The sequence below is a fragment of the Emys orbicularis genome, chromosome 6 (assembly GCF_028017835.1).
Source record: "Emys orbicularis isolate rEmyOrb1 chromosome 6, rEmyOrb1.hap1, whole genome shotgun sequence".
NCBI lineage: Eukaryota > Metazoa > Chordata > Testudines > Emydidae > Emys > Emys orbicularis.
Genome location: NC_088688.1, coordinates 44,597,186 through 44,615,836, shown reverse-complemented (window position 1 = coordinate 44,615,836; position 18,651 = coordinate 44,597,186). Strand labels below are relative to the sequence as shown.

The following is an 18,651-nucleotide window of genomic DNA, read 5'->3' as shown; positions in this document are numbered from 1 at the left end:
CTCTGTTTTGCCTATAGTTGCCATATCCCAGGATTCTGAAATTTAGTTTTCCTATTAACCCGGTTTCTTGTATGCAAATGATACCAGGTTTAGTAGCCTTATCAAGGATATTTTTCTTTAGTTCCTGTCCATGTGCTATTAGGCTCTGAGCATTTCAACAGTAAATAGTACCATACCATTCTATTTATCCTTCAGTATTTCCTTCACTTAAAACAGCATGAAGTCATTCTACTGATAAGTTGCTAACATGTAGGTACTTTTCTGCTGCTTTAACTATAATTTTAATTTGCTTTGTTTTTTCCCTGTCTGTGATGTGCAATGTATTACTTCGATCTCTGGCTATACATAATACATCTTCTGTTTTCCCTGTATCACTCATTATATCATTTGATTTATTCTGTTGTGTGTTTCATCTCTTTCTCCTTACTGAGTTTCCTTTCCTCTTCCGGTCTTAGATTGTCTTCCAGTAACATCTGCATATGATATGACATTTTAACTTTCTTTTTTGTATTTCTCTCATTTGCTTTGCAGTTGTGCAGACTCCATATGCTGCACTGCACTTTCCTTCACAGTTGTTAAGCTTTTATTCTGACTTTTCCACACAATTGTTATAGGAGTGCTCCCCTCCACATTTACTGCATCTAATTTTCCCTTTTCATACATTTGCCATATGCCCAAACCTTTGGCATCTGTAGCACCTGACCAGGGGTGGGATATATGGATTTGTCTGAAAAATCTGATATCCTATCTGGGAGGGTTTCTCCTTTAATGCAGCTAGCACAGCTGTGGGTGGCTTTCTTTCCCCTCCTAGCCACTCAACACATAGTACCTTATCATCCCCTATGCCTTGTTTTACTTCCTCTTCAGTCATTTTGATAGATATACAACTTCTCTTGTCTCTGTCAGATACTTAGGCAGTTGGCAGCTCACTTTCAGTTTTCCTAGCATTTTAATCTTTAATAGTTTCCCCATTTGTTCCTTGCTTTTGCATTTGATTAATAGGCCTCCTCTTGGCAGTTTTCTAGCTCTTTTTATGTCTCCAGCGCTTTTTAAATCCACTCTGCCACTTTCAGAGGGCTTATGTCCCCTATCTTCACATCCTTGACTAGTGATTTCATTATCATAACAGATTATTCTCTTTTCTCTTTCCTGTCTTTCTGCATGCTGTTTCTTCTTCTAGCTCTGGCATGTCTACCCTTTTCTTTTTCCTAACCTGTGACCTGTCTTCCTCTCTGCTATCTCCTTCATAATTTTCTAGACTGGTTTCAGTATTCTCCATTACATCTTCCATCGCCCCTCAAAGTATAGCTCAGCTAGTACAGCCTTCCCATCCAGCCCCAGCCCAGCCGATTCCCTAGTCCTACCCTATTCTGAGGCAGGAGGCAGCCTTTATGCTGCTCTTCTTCCCATAGTTATACCCTGTATTTCTTCTAACCACTGCTCCTTCCTACGACCTCTTCCTCTCTATGTCTATCCCCCTTTTGGTCTTCATATGTTTCTATTGGACATTTCAAATCCTTAAAAGGCCATACCAAGTGTCACAGTGGGTTAACCACTAGGCCCTACTGCCTTTAAGGGCAGACTACCCCCTCACAATAATCCACTCAACTATAGCATTCCCAGGCCTTAACACACTATCCTTCCAGATCAACGGACAATCCCACTTGAAATTGAGTGATGGTAAAATAATTAGCTCAAAAACTTTTAAAGAACCAAATATGCTAATCTCTGGGAAGAACAAATCAAAAATAAAAAAAAGACAGAGGGCTACAGATCTCCATACAGAACCATCACGCTAGCAGTCTCTCTTCAAATACAAAGTGGGTGACTATAAACTAATGTTAGAAATTGAGAGACACAGGGTACAGTGCAAACTCAGAGAGTAACCAAATGTGCAACCAATGTGACAGAAGAGATTGAGATGGAAGACACTTTCTACTCCAATGTCCCAAAGTGTGAGACAAGTATTTTGTCAAATTTCCAGAAATGATAAAAGATTTTCCATTAAAAAGTGATGAGGAGAAACAGTGCATAACCCTTCAAGGAGATATGACAGAGATATATGAGGCACTTTGGTCCCTGTTACACTTTGACAACACTCGTGATGCAAATAGAGCACAGGTTCTCAAACATTTTCAAAGTGCAGACTACTACATCTTAATAGAGAGATTATCTCATGACCAATTCCCCTCACGTTCATGAGTGGGTGGGTGGACTACCCCTCCTCCCATTTGCGATCAAATAACATCCCTGTGGCTTCTATATTGCTTTAATGGAAAAGAAATATTAAGAAAGTACTTAATGTAACTTTAGCTTCTTTAAATGTGATATAGAAGTTAGAAACAAGGAAGAGAGCCATCACTATGACCCAGATCCTCAAAGGCTGATTTAATTAGGAGTTAGGTGCCTAAATACTTCAGAGAATCTGGGCCTATGTGTCCAAACAGCTTTCTGTGAACCGCCAGAAAGTACTCCATTGACCACAGTTTCAGAACTACGGAAATATTTTGGATAGAAATCTCAGGTCTCTGCCAGAGGTAGATACATTATATTAAGCATCTGCTTGGAATAGTGCTTCATAATGCATTTGGGATTTATCCCCTATTTGTTATTGCTGATCTGGGAGCAGGCTGCTAAAGGCTGTAGCCAGTTAGTTATTTCTACCACTCTTTTCTTGCCCACAGAGTTATGCACAAGTTTTCTTTTTAATCAACATACACAAACAATTCTGCTCCTTCACTCTTTAATGGAAAGTCTTTCAGCATTTCTGACAATTTAAAGAAATATCTTTCTTTGATTACTTCATATTTTCTTCACTGGCATAGAAAGAGTTTCTCCATGTCAATCTCTCCTCTGCCACATTGGGTTCACAATTGTTCTTTGCTGGGAACTGTAAAAGTTTTGTTTGTTGCTGTTCCCAAGTTTTTATATTCTGAAACTGTATGAATTCAATTTAACTGGTTGTAGGGATGTCTTTATTTGTGTAGATAACACCTTGGCACTACAGTAGTGGGCACATTAGCAATGCAGATAGATATATACACAGACAAAGCTTATGGTGCTATTAGGATAAGAAAGAGAAGTATATTTGGTTTGATATGTTCTTTACCTTTTATTTTTTCAATGGAAGATTTAAAGAAGTTACTGATTTGTGTGGACTATATCTTTTTACTTAACAATTTGAATGTATACTTAATACAATAGTAAAAACTAAATTGTGGGCCAAATCATACCATCCATTTTAAGCTACATTCCCCACAAACTGTTTTCAAGGTTCTGTTTCACAGAGCTTTTGTCTCCATGCAAGTAAATAGCAGAATTCTCCTTTAAATGGATGGCATGATGTAATCCCTGGTTGCTGGGCCATTATTTAATGCTGTGTCCACATGCACAATGAAGGCAGCTCAGCCAGTTTCATTGCTATAACATATTACTTGTGACTGTTAATGTATGGGAAGTGAAGCAACCCAGCAGAGAAATAACAGCTATGTCAACAGAGTTATTTTTTCAGGCAGGAAAATCTTCTCAGGCAACCTGAGTAAATATAATAAACTACTGCTGACTTTATTTACCAAATTATCAGCTTGATGTAAAAGCCAACATTGTGGGTTCTGTGAAAGAGCAGAAATAGCTGCAACCTCTGCTTAATTTATCATTTGTTCATGAATTTCAGTTTCCATTTAAGGATCAAACAATCATGTGTTTGACAATTAGCTGAAACGGTGCATGTGTATACTCCCAAGCCTGTACAGCCAGTGGGTAAACGATGAGAGGAAAATCCATATTGAAAAATAAAATTAATCAGTAAAACTAAGAAGAAAATTGAGTTTGACAGATTCTAACCTGATTTTTTTCCTCCCTGACCAGCAAGCCTCTGTAAAAAGCAAACTGTTGTTCCTGTGAATAAGGTCCCATTGGCCAGATGCACAAAGTTTCCAGAATGTATATATACAAATCCCAAGGGATTTCCTTCTGGTTTGAAAATTATAGTAATGCCTGCTGACACCACATTCTAAATTTATGTATGTATGACTGTAGTAGTCTCAGCCGAGGTTCGGCCCTCAGCGGGGCTGTGGGGTATCCCACCGCCCCAATCTGGTCCGCTGTCAGTCTTGGTCCAGCGGTAGTGTGGGACAGCAAACACACGGTTAGGGGCTCAGGCCCTTAAGCAGGGGCTGAGCCAATAGGTCAGAAAAAGCCCAGGCCCTCAATCAGGGTGGGGCAGCAACCACGCAGTCTGGAGCTCAGGCCCTCACGCAGGGGCTGAGCCAATAGTTCGGAAACCCAGGCCCTTAAGCAGGGGCTGGGTCAGTGTTTGTAGCAGCCCAGGCCCTAGGGCAGGGCAGGGCAGCAATCAAATAGTCAGTCAGGAACCCAGGCCCTTAAGCAGGGGCTGAGTCAGTGAGCAACAGGTCCCAGCCTCTCTAGGCCAGGGAAAAGGGAGAGTCTGCCACCCAAGGAGTGGGTGGCAGGGGGAACGCAGGCCCTCCCACTCTACTGCATCCCAGCCTGGGGCCCTAGCAGCGGTGGAAACTCGCTGCTGTCAGTGGGGATCCTGGCCGCAACACACTGACATCGGCTCTGGCAGTGCTGCAGCCAGACTGGGGTCAGCTGCCCCCGGGCTACTTCCACACTCCCCCTCGTAGGGTACCTGGGCCGGACTAGTGTCCTCGGGGCTCTCCACCAGCATCGGTTCCCCTGGGTAGGTAGCGAAGGGTAAGCTCGGCTCCTCCTCGGGATAGCAGGAAAAGGGCAGGCTCGGCTTCTCCTCGGGGTAGCAGGAACGGGGCAGGCTTGGCCAGTCCTCCTCAGGATACCGGGCGAGGGGTAGGCTCGGCAGGCCTGGTGAGTCAGCAGGCCGGTCGCGGCCTGCGGCTGTCTCCCAAGCGGGAGCTCGGCCACAGACGTCTGCTCTCTCCGTCGGCTTGTCCTCCACTGAGCTCTGCAGGCGGGCTTTTATACTTCCGGGTCGGTGCCGTGACCTCTGAGGGGCGGGCGCCGGACCCGGTGGCTCCGCCCACATTGGTGTTAGGGGAGGTTCAGCCCTCAGCGGGGCTGTGGGGTATCCCACCACCTCGCTACAATGACAATAAGCAAAGTGTGTACTGTCCCCGTAGCATAAAAATACAGTGATACTGAAAGACAAAAAGTGCAATGAAATGTTTTCAGGAAGTTGTAGGAAGAGATATCTCTGTTATGGTCAAATACTTTGTCAGTTTCTTTCCATGGCTAGCATCTTTTTGTGTAATCGAGAGATCCCTGATTTATAGTCATTTGAAGAAGTCAGCATATGGCAATATATCTTTATTAGCATGTTCAGACTTATCTCTCTGGTTCCCAAAGTGTGGTCTGTGGACTAGTGGTGGACCATGATTGGTAGCTGGGCATCTGGTGCTCGCTGTTCTTGTTGCTTCCAGCTGCTTATACAGCTGGTAGAGACTGGAGCTCTGTATAAGCAACTTTAAACAAAGTAACAAGAGGAATAGGAGAGAAGTGTCCAGAAGAAAAGAGAATCAGCTAGCCAGTCCAGGGCAGGGGGGAAAGAGGACTAGGTGGCTGGCAGGTCACGTTCAGGGCAGAGGAGGTCCAGACAAAAAAGAGAGAGGAATGGAACAGAAGAGAGGAGGAGATGAATTTAAAAGCAAAATCAGACAGTGTGATTAAACTTGTTTGACATTAAAGACAATTAAGAATACATAAATGCTGTTGCAGCAGGTGGCACTGTTTTACATAGTCACAAGTTTTGCTTCTCATGTCAGCAAATGTTCGGTCTTGGGAAGATATGCTGTGTTGTTAGTTTTTGTTATGCAGGTTTTGTGTGGAAGCAGTGGCTGCTGGAGAGGGTTCTGGGCAAGCAGCAGGGGTGCTTGTTTTCTGCCTTGGTCACTGGTTAGAGTCCATTCTTGAGGTAGCAATGCTCTCTAGGAACCAGACATTGGTGTTGGGTTGAGATTCTGGGAAGAAGGGATTGGCTGCATGCTGTTTGGCCACCTTTGTTTCAGGACTGATGTGAAAATAAAAAAGTTACACTTAGACTCTACCCTGAATTTATGTAGCTGATTTCTCCTCCACTGGAAAGTTGACCTGCAAGGCCTCAGACATCTGCTAGCGCTCAGCAGAGGGGAGATGCTAGTGTCAGACTACACCAACAGTGTTGGAAAAAGGGGCAACAATACTTTCTTAATATTCCTTTTCCTTGTAACGCTGTAGTTGCAAATAACAGCGTTATTTGACCATGAATGGGAGTGGAGGTATCCACAAGACTTTCTCTTTGTTAACATGTGGTCCACATTATAAAAAAGTTTGGGAACTTCTGACTTTAGCCTGCCCTCATCTTTAGTTCAGAGCTTGGCAGTAACTACCATTGCATTGCTGAGTTAGCTATCTTTTACTAACGGGTTTAATGTCCTTATTATTTACCCATTGCAAAGAAATCTTGTTCATTCCAATTAATTCTGCGTGTGGTTTTGTTGAAAACATACCTTAGATAGAAAGAATTCATAATACCTCTGTCTCCTTTCAAAAGGTCTCCATTCTTTTCCCTTCCCTCAGATGTATCTGAGTAAACATCCTCCATTAGGAGAGTTTCTTAAGTTCTTAAAGATTTATCCCACTCCTCCAAAGGTCCCTGCTCTCTTGTCTGAATCGTCTGATAACAGAGAAGTTCAAACACCAAATTTAATTGACTCAAACATACATAGCAAACAGTTTATTTTGCACAGTCAAGGACTGGATAGTGCTACTGTCAGTAACCTGCTAGTTCTATTTCCACTTGAAAGATCTAGACAAAATATTATCAAGATCAGAGAATTTTCTACAAGACCACAGACATCAACAGGGACTGGAAATGGCAGTGCTGAGGACAACTCTGGGCCAACATATATTTTCTGTGTCCTTCTGGTCAAGCTGGTTTCAGACATAGATACCATATAATAAATACTACACTGAGATCCATGGTAATGAAATCATAGAGATGGACAGAATTATGGAATCCATATTTTTTCTAATTCTGTATAAAGTATTTCTAAGGCACATCTCATCCTGGTATATAAGAGCTGAGTATAGTAATTTAGGTATACAAGTAATGTCCAAAAGGCTCTCTGGATATTAACACCGGTATAAAAAAAAAAAAGTAAATGACACATACTATATTATTACAAAGTCTGTCTCTTAAAAATGCCTTAATCTTTTTATATGCAGGATATCTAATTGGATATTTCTAAAGAACCTCTGGCCCTCCAATTTTTGTCTATTTTTACATTATTACAAATTTTCTATCCTACTTAAGTTTAAATGGTGGCATTGCTAGAAATAGGGGTGCAGAAAGCCTTTCCATATTTTCCATCCATATACACTTGTTTGATTAATCTGCTTGGAACAAAAATGTGTTTCAGATACAGTTTTGTTCCCACTAACGTCCTCTTGCTGCATCCTGTCACCACAAGATGATACAACACTACATATCTAGGCAAGTGATGACAGCCACCAAAATGAGTGAGTTCCTCTCTTGTTTTGTTCCATGTTAAACACTACTATCAACAGCCTTTCACATAACTGATTATGAATCATTGACTTACATGTGGGCGTTACAGTGCGGACGCAACATGGTAGTTCCACTCTGTCCTCTGGAAGATGCCAAGGAGTGGTGTTGTAGCTACTTATCCTTGCAGTGAGCTCCCCACAGTATCCCATTTGCCACAGTTAAGGCCAGTGAGGGACATTGAGATGTTTTGGCCTATCACCAGTATGCTGAGATAATACTCTACTTTATATCTTTTCCCACAGTTGTTCTGTTCCCCCATCCTTTGCCTCAGACTTAAAAATGGATGAGAGTTAACCAGTCAAAACTTAAGAGCTGTTGGCTGGAAATGGAAAGCACCCAAGAAGGGGAAGGGACTTGGGGGCGCCTTCACCCATTTTGCCGACTGGCGGTTCATCCACTGTGCCGGCTCAACTGCGTCCCGCTCAACGAAGCCGTCCGCCACGGGAACCGAGAAAAGTGTTGCAGAAAGTGCGGCTACTCCAACGACACCCTGCCCCATGTCCTGTGCAGCTGCAAACCCCACTCCAGAGCCTGGCAGCTGTGCCATAATGCCATCCAGAACTGCCTGGTGAAAGCCATCGCACCACGCCTGGGAGAGATCTCCGTGAACTGCACCATCCCCGGTACCGGCAGCCAGCTGCGACCTGACGTCGTTATCACCGACGAGACCCAGAAAAAGATCATCCTCGTCGTCGTCACAGTCTCCTTTGAGAACAGAACCCCGGCCTTTCGTGAAACCCGAACTTGTAAGCTGGAAAAGTACGCCCCCTGAGAGCGAAGGGCTCTGAGGTGAAGATGGATGCCCTGATCGTCGGAGCCCTGGGCGCCTGGGACCCCTGCAATGAGCATGTGCTGCGGACCTGCGGGATCGGTCAACGCTATGCACGGCTCATGCAGCACCTCATGGTCTCAGACACCATCCAATGGTCCAGGGACATCTACATCGAACACGTCACCGGCCACCGACAGTACCAGGAGACATGAGCTGGAGTGACATCGTTCTTCGACTACGAGAAAGGGACCAAGAGACTTTGTCTGCTGGACCATATGAACTGGAACCATAAACTCACTGAACGTTAAATCTCACCAAATGAGGGTCAACCCATCCTCATCATCATATCCACTCATTATACTTCACACCCGAACATAGCCATTATATGAACATCATACCCTCATATCTCAATGTCTGTACTTTGATCTGTCAATCATTTACCCCCAATCGGGATATTGCAGATTATGTATTCCTTACGCCAACCGATCTTAAACTGAACTTCGCACCCCTTGATAATCTGTACGTTATTCCCTGATAACCAGAAACTTCTATGCTTAAACTCTGTACTGTTCACTTTTTCTAAACGTCAGCTTAATAAAATTTTTATTTCTACATTCTGCAGTATTAGGCTAGTTCCCTCTTTAGAGTGTAAATCCTCAGAGTCTTCAGAGCTTGCTGGATCTTTCTGTGCTCCAGGATCCTGAAGGGCAAATTTTGGGTCTTGGCTCCCAATTCAGCAAAGCACTTAGTGCATATTTAAGTTCTTTGCTGAACAGGGATGGACTTAAGTACATGTTTAAAATTAAGCTCATGTTTAAGTGTTTTACCGAGTTGGGGCTTTTTAACCATTTATCCAAGTACATGGCAGTGCAGATGTGTAGTTGAATGCACAGTGCACAGAAGGCAGAACATGAATGTTGCATCATGGGATGGATCCCTGCAGTGCTGCAGGACTACAGACCTGCCTCATCTCCTCATCCCATTTGGAGTACTATGCATGCAGTGAACAGTCTCTGAACTCCTTTGAGCACATGGATTGCAATTGGTTAGCTCTTGCCCAGGCCTTACAAGGTAGTGAAAGAAGCTCCTGACATTCTCCTGCTCCTGCATTCCAACAGGCTGGCCCACACATTGTTCAGAGCACCTTTTCCCAAGCCAGCCAGGAAACTGCAGTCCTGCATCTAGCTTCAACATGTAAATGAGGAAGTCACTGCTGAAGCAGAGGTGACTTCCACAATTGTCTGACAAATGTTTCTGTGTACTGTAGCCTATTAGGAAGATAAAAGTGTGAGCCTCAAAGTAATTACAGTATTCTACATTCCAGCATATCAATGAATAGTGAATTTGCATATTCTTGAGAAATACCCTGTGTTCCTAAGGGTTTTTTCCTTGCTCTAAATAAAATCGCAGTGCTTTGTTTTGTATTCTAGTTTTCTTTAATGACCATGGGGGGAAAAAAGTGGCAAAGTAAATACACAAAGTGTTCAGTTACAAATAATGTCACCTTTAGGGAAAAAAACATCCCTGATTGGTTCAGCAAAATGGCCCTAAATCACTTATGAAAATATAATAGAATAATTTCCAAATGGATTTCTCATTCAAGATAGCTCTATGTGCAAGCCTGTCAGCTCTTATATTTTAGTTTGACCTGCTTTGTAAAAGGATATTCTGAACTGCAAAATGTAATGTCAACTTGCATTAAATCTTTGACAAACGTAGGTGCTCATTATTCAAACAGTGTTTCCACTGGCATATTCTATTTATCCTCTGCTTCTTTGCTGAAGGTTTAGAAGTTTCCAATTCCTTTGGAAGACTATGCACTTTTGGGCCCTTTTTCTGTTTCAATGATCTTTGAAAAGAACAATCAACAGCCTAATGTTGAGTGCTTTCTGAACAAATATTCTAGCTTTTAAAAGTTTTTTTAGGATGGCATTATTATGATCATTTTGTGTCTCAGTAGATGCTGAATATTTTATGGAATTAACAAGTTTATTATAATAATTTAATACATTTCCATTATTTATATTCTCCTACAGTATCCAAAATCTTGCTTATTGGGATGATCAAAAACAACACTGAATGAAATACCACAGTTTAAATAGATATGTTCACTTATTACTTGTATATGACAACACAGTGTCATCATCGCTGCTTAATTTTTAACAGAGAAAGGAAGAACTAAACAAAAAATGGTGCATGAGTTAGTGCATTTTGATTGTGTCCAGAAACTGAGCAGTAATATTGTGTATGTTGAATAATGTTGCATATAGTCTACTAGCTGATCCATGGCAAAATACTCAATCAATAGGAAGAGTGGCCTTTCTAAAATGTCTTGATTAGGAAGGACTGAATTTCTATCATCCATCAAAAGTTCTGCCAGAATAACACAGCTGGAGAAAAAATATTATCTACTCAGTTTGCATTTAAAAAAAATAATTTCTAAAGCTAATGTTCAAGAGCAACTTCAGTTTTGTACAGAACGTGTCCATGTGGAACTAAGTAACTATTCCTTTGGGGACAAGGCTGTGACTTTGCCAAGGCTACAGGGAGGGGGCAATGTGTAGCTGTACTGCCCCAGGAGCACACCAGGGAAAGAGAAGTGACCCTGAAAGAGGGGAAATAATTTGCTATTGGCTCATACTAACAGCAGACTACTTCCCCCTCTGCACCAGCTCAGCTCTGCTGGCGAGAGCGTGGAGAAGCTGAGTAATGACCGTTGAGTCTTTACCCGCTTCCTGTCCACAAACATTGGGGGGGGGGATGGGGGAGCATGTGTCCACAGGAGCCTGCTCTCCTCCCCCTGTGCTCAGAGCAGTTATGTGGGCAGTCCACTCAATGAATCAAGGGGCCATTTTAAATCCCCTTAATTCCCTACATGGATGTATAGGGTAAATGAGAATCTCACCCTTGATGATTGGGAACCAGAGTAGTTTGACTCCTTTGTATTTCATGAATAAAGAATGAGGAGTACTTGTGGCACCTTAGAGACTAACAAATTTATTTGGGCATAAGCTTTCGTGGGCTAAAACAAAAGCTTTTGCCCAAATAAATGTGTTAGTCTCTAAGGTGCCACAAGTACTCCTCGTTCTTTTTGCTGATACAGACTAACACGGCTACCACTCTGAAACTTGTATTTCATGGTTATAAGTCAAACCAATTGATACTGGAGAATTTACTATAACTGCCCTCTGGATTTACACCTTGGCACTCCCACCCTTTTTCTGAAGGCGTGTTCTTGTTTGTTCGGTCAGAACCAGTGGTTCCTCTACAATGGTTGCTGAATAATTTTGTCCTAGCAGTTCAACTTCCAGCTTCTGTCCAACTTTGCTGAGTTCTGTGGGGACATATGCAAAAGCCAGACTCTGCTGGGCACTGTAACTGTAATTTCCAGATGTGGTATTGCCAACAACCTGGAAAAAAAAAAAAAAACCCAAAACATTAATCTTTATTTCCAACACTCAATGGGTTTTGTACCATACTAACTTCTACTTTTAAAAATACATCTTGCATTATTTTGAATACTTTAAATATTTTTGTATCCCTATGTAGCGAGGCGACGACTCACCCTGTGGTGCCTCCTGCTGGTCGTCCAGGGAATTAGCTCGCCAGTCTCCAGAGCGCCCTCTGCAGGCCGGTGTCTCGCCTTGCTGCTGGCCCCGGTGTCCCTCCCGGACCCTGGTGCCTCTTCTCTCGGGGTTCTGCCCCCTGCAGTACCCCCACAGTCTCACTGGGTCTCCCCTTCCCAGGGAACCCCAAGCCCCCTATCCCCACCTCACCTCAGTCTTTGGCTACTGCCAGTCACCATCTAGCCCCCCGCTCACTGGGGCGGACTGCAGTATAATTGCCACTCATCATTGGTAAGGAGGGTTTGGAGCCTCTGCCTACCCTTGGGCTGTCCCTCTGCAACCCCAGTACCCTTCTTGGCCTTTAACAAGGCCTGCAGCCTGGGGGTTTTCCAGGCCAGAGCTCCACAGATCCTCTGGCCTTTCCTCAGCCCTGCTCCACTATAGGTACCCTGCTCAGCTCCCAGCAGCCAGGTCCATCCCTCTCAGCATCTAGAGAGAGACTCTGAGCTCCAGCGTAGCAGCCCCTTTATAGGGCCAGCTGCAGCCTGATTGGGGCGTGGCCCAGCTGCGGCTGCTTCCCCAATCAGCCCAGGCTTACTGGTTCCCTGCCACAGCCCTCTCGCAGGGCTATTTTAAGCCCTTCAGGGCAGGAGCAGGGTTACTACCCTGCTACACCCTAACATCAACAGTCAAGTATACATTGTCTCATTTGTGTCATACAGTTCATAGCAGTCTCTATTTTTGGTGCTATCAGGTAAGTTGGGAATTTCTTACTCCCAAAGAACCACTGGAAAAATCACCAGCAGGATGCTAAATTCCTATTATATTTGATTAAGATCTCACCTGAAACAAATGCTATTTACATTTTATATTCATGCTGAGTATTTTTATTAACTGTTAATGACTGTTTCAGCATCTACTCTGTACTTAGATGGCCTGGTGGCCTAAACTTTGGTTTGTGGTTTTGTTCCTTTCTTCTATGCAAATAATTTTGAAATATACTGTAAGTAGAATCCTGTACTTGCAAGAGGATAGAATGGGTGACCTAATACTGTAGGTCTTTTCCATTTCTAATTTAGAGATTCTATATTTCAAACTCTGGTGTACAATTAGAACCTGCCATGCTACATGGAAATTCAAAAATAGTATTATTGTCCCAAACTGTCCTGCTCCGGTAAAAGTAACCTGAAACACAAAGTGGGATTCCAGTCCTAGAGAATGAATTTTAGTTCCTTGTAAAGTGATGTACATTGTACAGTACTTACTCTGCCATTATGCCACACACTTTCATTTCCCTCTGGATCAATGTTAGCTGTTTCCAAGGTGAGATACACCAGTCGCCGTTTAAGCCCCTTTTCTTTAATCTGCTTCAGTGCTTGCTTTCCTATGAAGTCTGCTGGCTGAAAAAGTAGAAGATAATGATGATGAATGATTATACAAGCTCTGCGACAAGGTTATAGATGCAAGTATTTAAATTTGTCTTCACTTATTTTCTCGTCAATTAAACATTATATAAAAATACAGATTAAATCAAACCTTTTGGCAAATATTATTTCTTGTCCACAAACATGACACAATCAGATATTTTTTCCTCTTTTTTTTGTCTAGATCTGAGACCTATAAGACCCAGTATTCCAATGATAGGAGAATTACATGTGCAATAAAATCCAGCATACTGCAGAAGTGGCTGTTTAAACTGGCCCCATTGGTAGTCTGAGCCAGAATGCCAGTACCTTTCTCAGGATGCAATGAAATAATCTAGGCCATTGGCACATCATTACACAGACCTCTGTGGCCCTGCCTCTCACTGGGATCCTGCATCCTCCTTGGACACAAAAACCATCTGCAAGAGTGACAATAGCCCACCACATTCCTCTTTGGTCCCTCTGCTCTAAGAGGTGGAGGTAGCATTTTCCTCCCTACCCACTAGGCTGTTCTGTGTCAGGGTGTGTTCTCCTCCCCACAGGATCTAATACTTCATGGGATAGGGTAGCACCTCCACTGCCACATCCTACCCAGTATCATGTGAAGCCCTCTTCCTCAGCTTCACTAAAGACAGGGCCGGCTCCAGGCACCAGGCAACCAAGCTGGTGCTTGGGGCGGCACCTGGAGGGGGGCGGCGCTCGGGCCGCCGGGCTCCGCGGGGGGCGGCGCGGCGGAGCTCCCCTGATTCTCACAGGTAGATCAGGGATAATATCCTGTGGGAATGGAGGAGCCCTTCTGGCAGCCTCCTGGAGGAGGCAGTCTTCTGCTTGAGTGACAGACCAGCAGTGCCACTCTGGCAATATATGTGTGAATGAAGCTAGGAAGAGAATGGAAGGGTCAATGTGAGAAAGACAAGGTGCAGGTAAACCGGTGCACAGACACACAACTGAGCCTTGAATAATGACTGGGGGGGACTTTCCCATGTTACTGGGTAAATTGGAGCACTTAGAGATGCACTAACAAAAGAGATTCAGATTGAATCCCAGATTGGAAGATCTTTGTAGAGAGGAGAGTCCTGCTCAGGGAAATAAGGAAACAACAGGACAAATCAGAGTAAATGACTGTTTCTGTAGTATAGCAATAATTTCTGCGTAGCTCCTCAAAAAAGTGCCTGTATATTCCACCTACCCCTCCTTCCCATTCAGAGTGCAACATATTTCATTTACATGTTCACAACGTTTTTATAATGAAAGGGGTAGGATAATATGGTGGGGTTTGTGTTTTATATAAGTTATTGTAGATGTCATGCTATATGGAATCACAGCCCCTATTACATGGGATGCATTTATTAAAGAAAACAGCTACAGCTCCGTAACCAACACAAACCAACTACACCTCTACCCTGATATAACACGACCCGATATAACACGAATTCGGATATAACGTGGTAAAGCAGCGCTCCGGGGGGGGGGGGGGGCAGGACTGCGCACTCCGGTGGATCAAAGCAAATTCGATATAACGCGGTTTCACCTATAACGTGGTAAGATTTTTTTGGCTCCTGAGGATAGCGTTATATTGAGGTAGAGGTGTAGTTTCAGTGCCAACTTTGTCTCCCTTGTTACCTGGGACCACACTCTGACCGGAACCCTATACACCACACAGAAATATGTAGTGGCTGAATAAATAAACATATCATTACAGAATCAAGCCTTTCCTGCCCATGCTGATGTATTATTGGATGTTCAGACTGAAAACAGTCAAAGAAAAGTTCCATGACTGTTTTATTAAAATAGATAAAAAATTCATATCTTTAGATCTCCATGTAATAAAATAGTGACAAAAAGATGGGGATCTGCCAGCACTAAACTCTGTGAACACCAAATCGCCCCCCACTGTGACCAACTTCTTTGCTGGATCACCTTTAAATTTCCCATGAGAGAACTGTGACCCACAGTTTGGGGAATACAGTATCTTTGGCTATCCCTCAATGCGAGGATGATGATGCCAAGAGGGCTCTTTGGTGGGTTTTTAAGTGGCTGAGGAGCCCAATTCGTGTCCTGCAGGTTTTCCCACAGAAGTGACAGGTGTAATCTTGGAGGAGACATAGTTGTTGGCTGGACTGTTGTGCCCTTTCTTTCCTCCGTTGTTGCTTCTCTGTCTCACGAGCATGTCTGTTCTCCTCAAAGTGAGCTGTGGCTTGGTGTATGGTGTGGCACCACTGTGTTCTGTTCTGTGCTGCGTCCTCCCAGTTTGTTGGGTTAACGCCTCCCTTTTTAAGGTGTACTTCCAGTGCCCTCTCAGAGCCCTTCTTCCCTGACTTAACAGAGAGAAGAGTACTTGCTTTGGGAGGCGAGTATCAGGCATATGTACACAGTGGCCAGCCCAGTGGAGTTGGTGTTTCATGACTTCTGCTTCTATACTGCTGATGTTGACTGCAGAGAGAAGGCTGATGTTAGTGTGTCAGTCTTCACAGCTGATCCTGAGAATCCTTCTGAGGCAGCACTGTTGAAACCACTCCAGCTGCTTGAGATGTCATCTATAGGTTACCCAGGTCTCACACCCATAGAGAAGGGGGGGGGGAGATGACAACTGCCTTGTAAACCAAGATCTTGGTGCCTGTTTGCAGGTCCCTATCATGGAAGACTTGTTTGAGTAGTCTTCCAAAGGATGCGCTGGCACAGTGAATTCTGTATTCAATTTCTGTGTCAATGCTGGGTGTTCGGGAGAGGTGGCTGCCAAGGTATGGAAAATGGTCCACATTTTCCAGGGGTTCTCCGCTGATGGTAATTTGTGGCGTACGAAGAGTAGTTTGTGCATGTGAGGGCTGGTAGAGTACCTTGGTTTTCCCGATATTGAGAGAGAGACCCAGGCTGTGATAGGCATCTGCAAAAAGATTTAGGGTACTTTGCAGGTCGGCGTCTGTGTATGCAAGAATGACACAGGATCAGTGATGCCAATTCTCGTGATCTTAGATTTTGTTTGGAAACGTCAGAGATTCAGGAGTTGACCATCCATACGATACTCAGTTCTGATTCCATCAGGAAGGCGGTCACAGATGAGAATCAGGATCAGGGCAAGGTAAATGTAGAAGAGTGCTGGAGCAATGACAAAGCCCTGCTTGACACCAGTGCGAATGATGAATGGTTTGGTCTCTGAGCCATTGCACAGAATGGAGTAGTCTGATGATGGAAATGAATTTCTATGGACAGCCAAACCTACACAGCACCTTCCATAGGGCATCACAATTGATAGAGTCAAAGGCCTTGGTTAGATCGATGAATGCCATGAACAATTCCTGGTGTTGCTCCTGGGGGAATTCTGCGCATATGCTGAATTTATGTCCTCCCGCAGATTTCTCTGCTTTCCTGCAGAAAAATGACTTTCTGATGGGGAAGCAAAGGGAAGCCACAAGAGTGGTCATGCGACCCTCCCCAGCAGTATGTTTTGGGTGCCCAGGGCAGCCGGCAGACAGGTAAATCACTGTGGGGCAGGGGGTGGGACTGGGGAAGACCTGAATGGTGGTTCCTACTGTGTGCTCGGCTCAGCTGCTAGCCCCGGCTGGGCTGGGGAGGACAGAACTTCCTCTTCCTCTGCACGGCATCCGGGGCTGGGTCAGACCCACCCCTGAATTTCTTCCCTGGCTGCAGGAAGCTCTGCAAACTCCCTCCCCCCCACTTCCTGCAACCATCGCTCCTCATCTGCAGGGGGAGGGATCCCTGTACAGGGAGCTGCTCCCGCATCCACCCAACCCCCGTGCATCTAGAACCCCTCATGCCCACCGAGCCTCACCCCTCTGCACTAAGAAACCCCTGATGAGCCCCACTCCCTCTCCACCTAGATCACCCCAATGAGCCACCTGCATCTGGATCCCCACCTCACCAAGCCCCAACCAGCTGCACTTGGATCCCCACCTCACTGAGCCCCACACCCCCAGCATCTGGACCCCCCACACCCAGACCCCCCACTGAGCTCTATCCCCCCACATCCAGATGCCCTCCCCCGTTGAGCCCCAACCACCTTCACTTGGACCTCCTTGCAGAGTCCCATTACCATTACACCCAGAACCCTACAACAAGCCCCTGTGCATCCAGATCCCTCCCTGCCCCTGGATCCTTCACTGAGCCACCTGCACCCAGACTACCCCACACAGAACCCTCTCAACCCACACCTGTATCCCCCCCACACTAACCCCCTCCATCCTGGATCCCGCCTTGCTGAGTCTGCCTGCCCACTCCTGGTGCACCTGGCACAGAGGGGAAGGGCCCCGGGGTGTTTCTGGGGCTGACCTGGTCCTTGTGCTATGTCAGGGTTGGGTGCAGACAAACTGCTGAATCCGTGTCCTGGAGTGGGGGAGCTGGATGGTGATCTCCCACCTCTGTGCAGCCAGTGGCCTGTGCTCCCCAATGCCATGCTGGAGCCTCCACCTGTATTTATTTGATAAATAAAATTTGCAGAATTTTAAAGTGTGCTGAATTTTTAATTTTTTAGTGCAGATTTTTTAATTTTTTGGCGCAGAATGCTCTCAGGTGTACTCTGCACTTTTGAATCTGTCATGCCACAAAGATCATGTCAGTTGTGTCTCAGGATGGCCTGAAGCCACACTGTGATTCAGGGAGGAGTTCCTTGGTAAGGGGGAGAAGGTGGTTTAGTAGGATCCGGGCAAGGATCTTCCCTGCGATGGAGAGAAGGGCAATGCCTTTATAGTTCCCGCACAAAGATTTGTCCCCTTTCTTGAATATTGTAACAATGTTGGCGTTCTTAAAGTCAGGTGGAATTTTTTCGCAGGTTCAGATTTTGTCGAGGAGTTGGCAAAGTTTGTGCTGGAGCACTGTTCCACCAGCTTTAAAAACCTCAGCTGGGATGCCGTCTGGGCCTGGAGCCATGTGATTTTTTTGTCTGGGTGATGGCACGCCAGACTTCCTCAGAAGATGGGGGATCAGCACAGTGTTCCACTGCTGAGTGTTGTGTAATAGACTCAATGGTATCTTCAGAAACCATGGATTCACAGTTTAATAGGCTCTCAAAGTATTCCTTCCAGTGTTGTTTAATGGCCGCACTGTCTTTGAGGCGGGTGGAGCCATCCTGGGAACGTAAGGGGGTTGGGCCTTTGGAGCTTGGCCCATATATAGCTTTTGTTGCTTGAAAGAAGCTTCTCATGTCATCCTGGTCTACGAAACCCTGATCTCAGAGGCCTTCTCTTGCCACCACTTATTTTTGATGTCACATAGCCTCCTTTGGACTTCAGCTTTGAGCAGCCTCATGTTTTTGTTGATAAGCCTCATGTTTTCATTGGTTAGAGGAATCATTTTGCCAGTTACAGAATGCAGTTCTTTTCTGTTGAATTA

The 18,651-nt window shown here is 44.7% G+C and overlaps 1 protein-coding gene across 1 annotated transcript in view; it reads right to left on the bottom strand.

Moving 5' to 3' along the window:
* Positions 1-11,509: 11,509 nt before the first annotated feature.
* Positions 11,510-18,651, bottom strand: part of DMGDH (dimethylglycine dehydrogenase) — a 78,981-nt gene continuing 71,839 nt past the window's right edge. The window contains exons 15-16 of the mRNA XM_065406675.1: positions 13,147-13,281; positions 11,510-11,725 (exon numbers count right to left, since the gene is read on the bottom strand). Of these exons, the coding sequence (XP_065262747.1) occupies positions 11,510-11,725; positions 13,147-13,281 (351 nt within the window). The remainder of the gene's footprint in view (positions 11,726-13,146; positions 13,282-18,651) is intronic.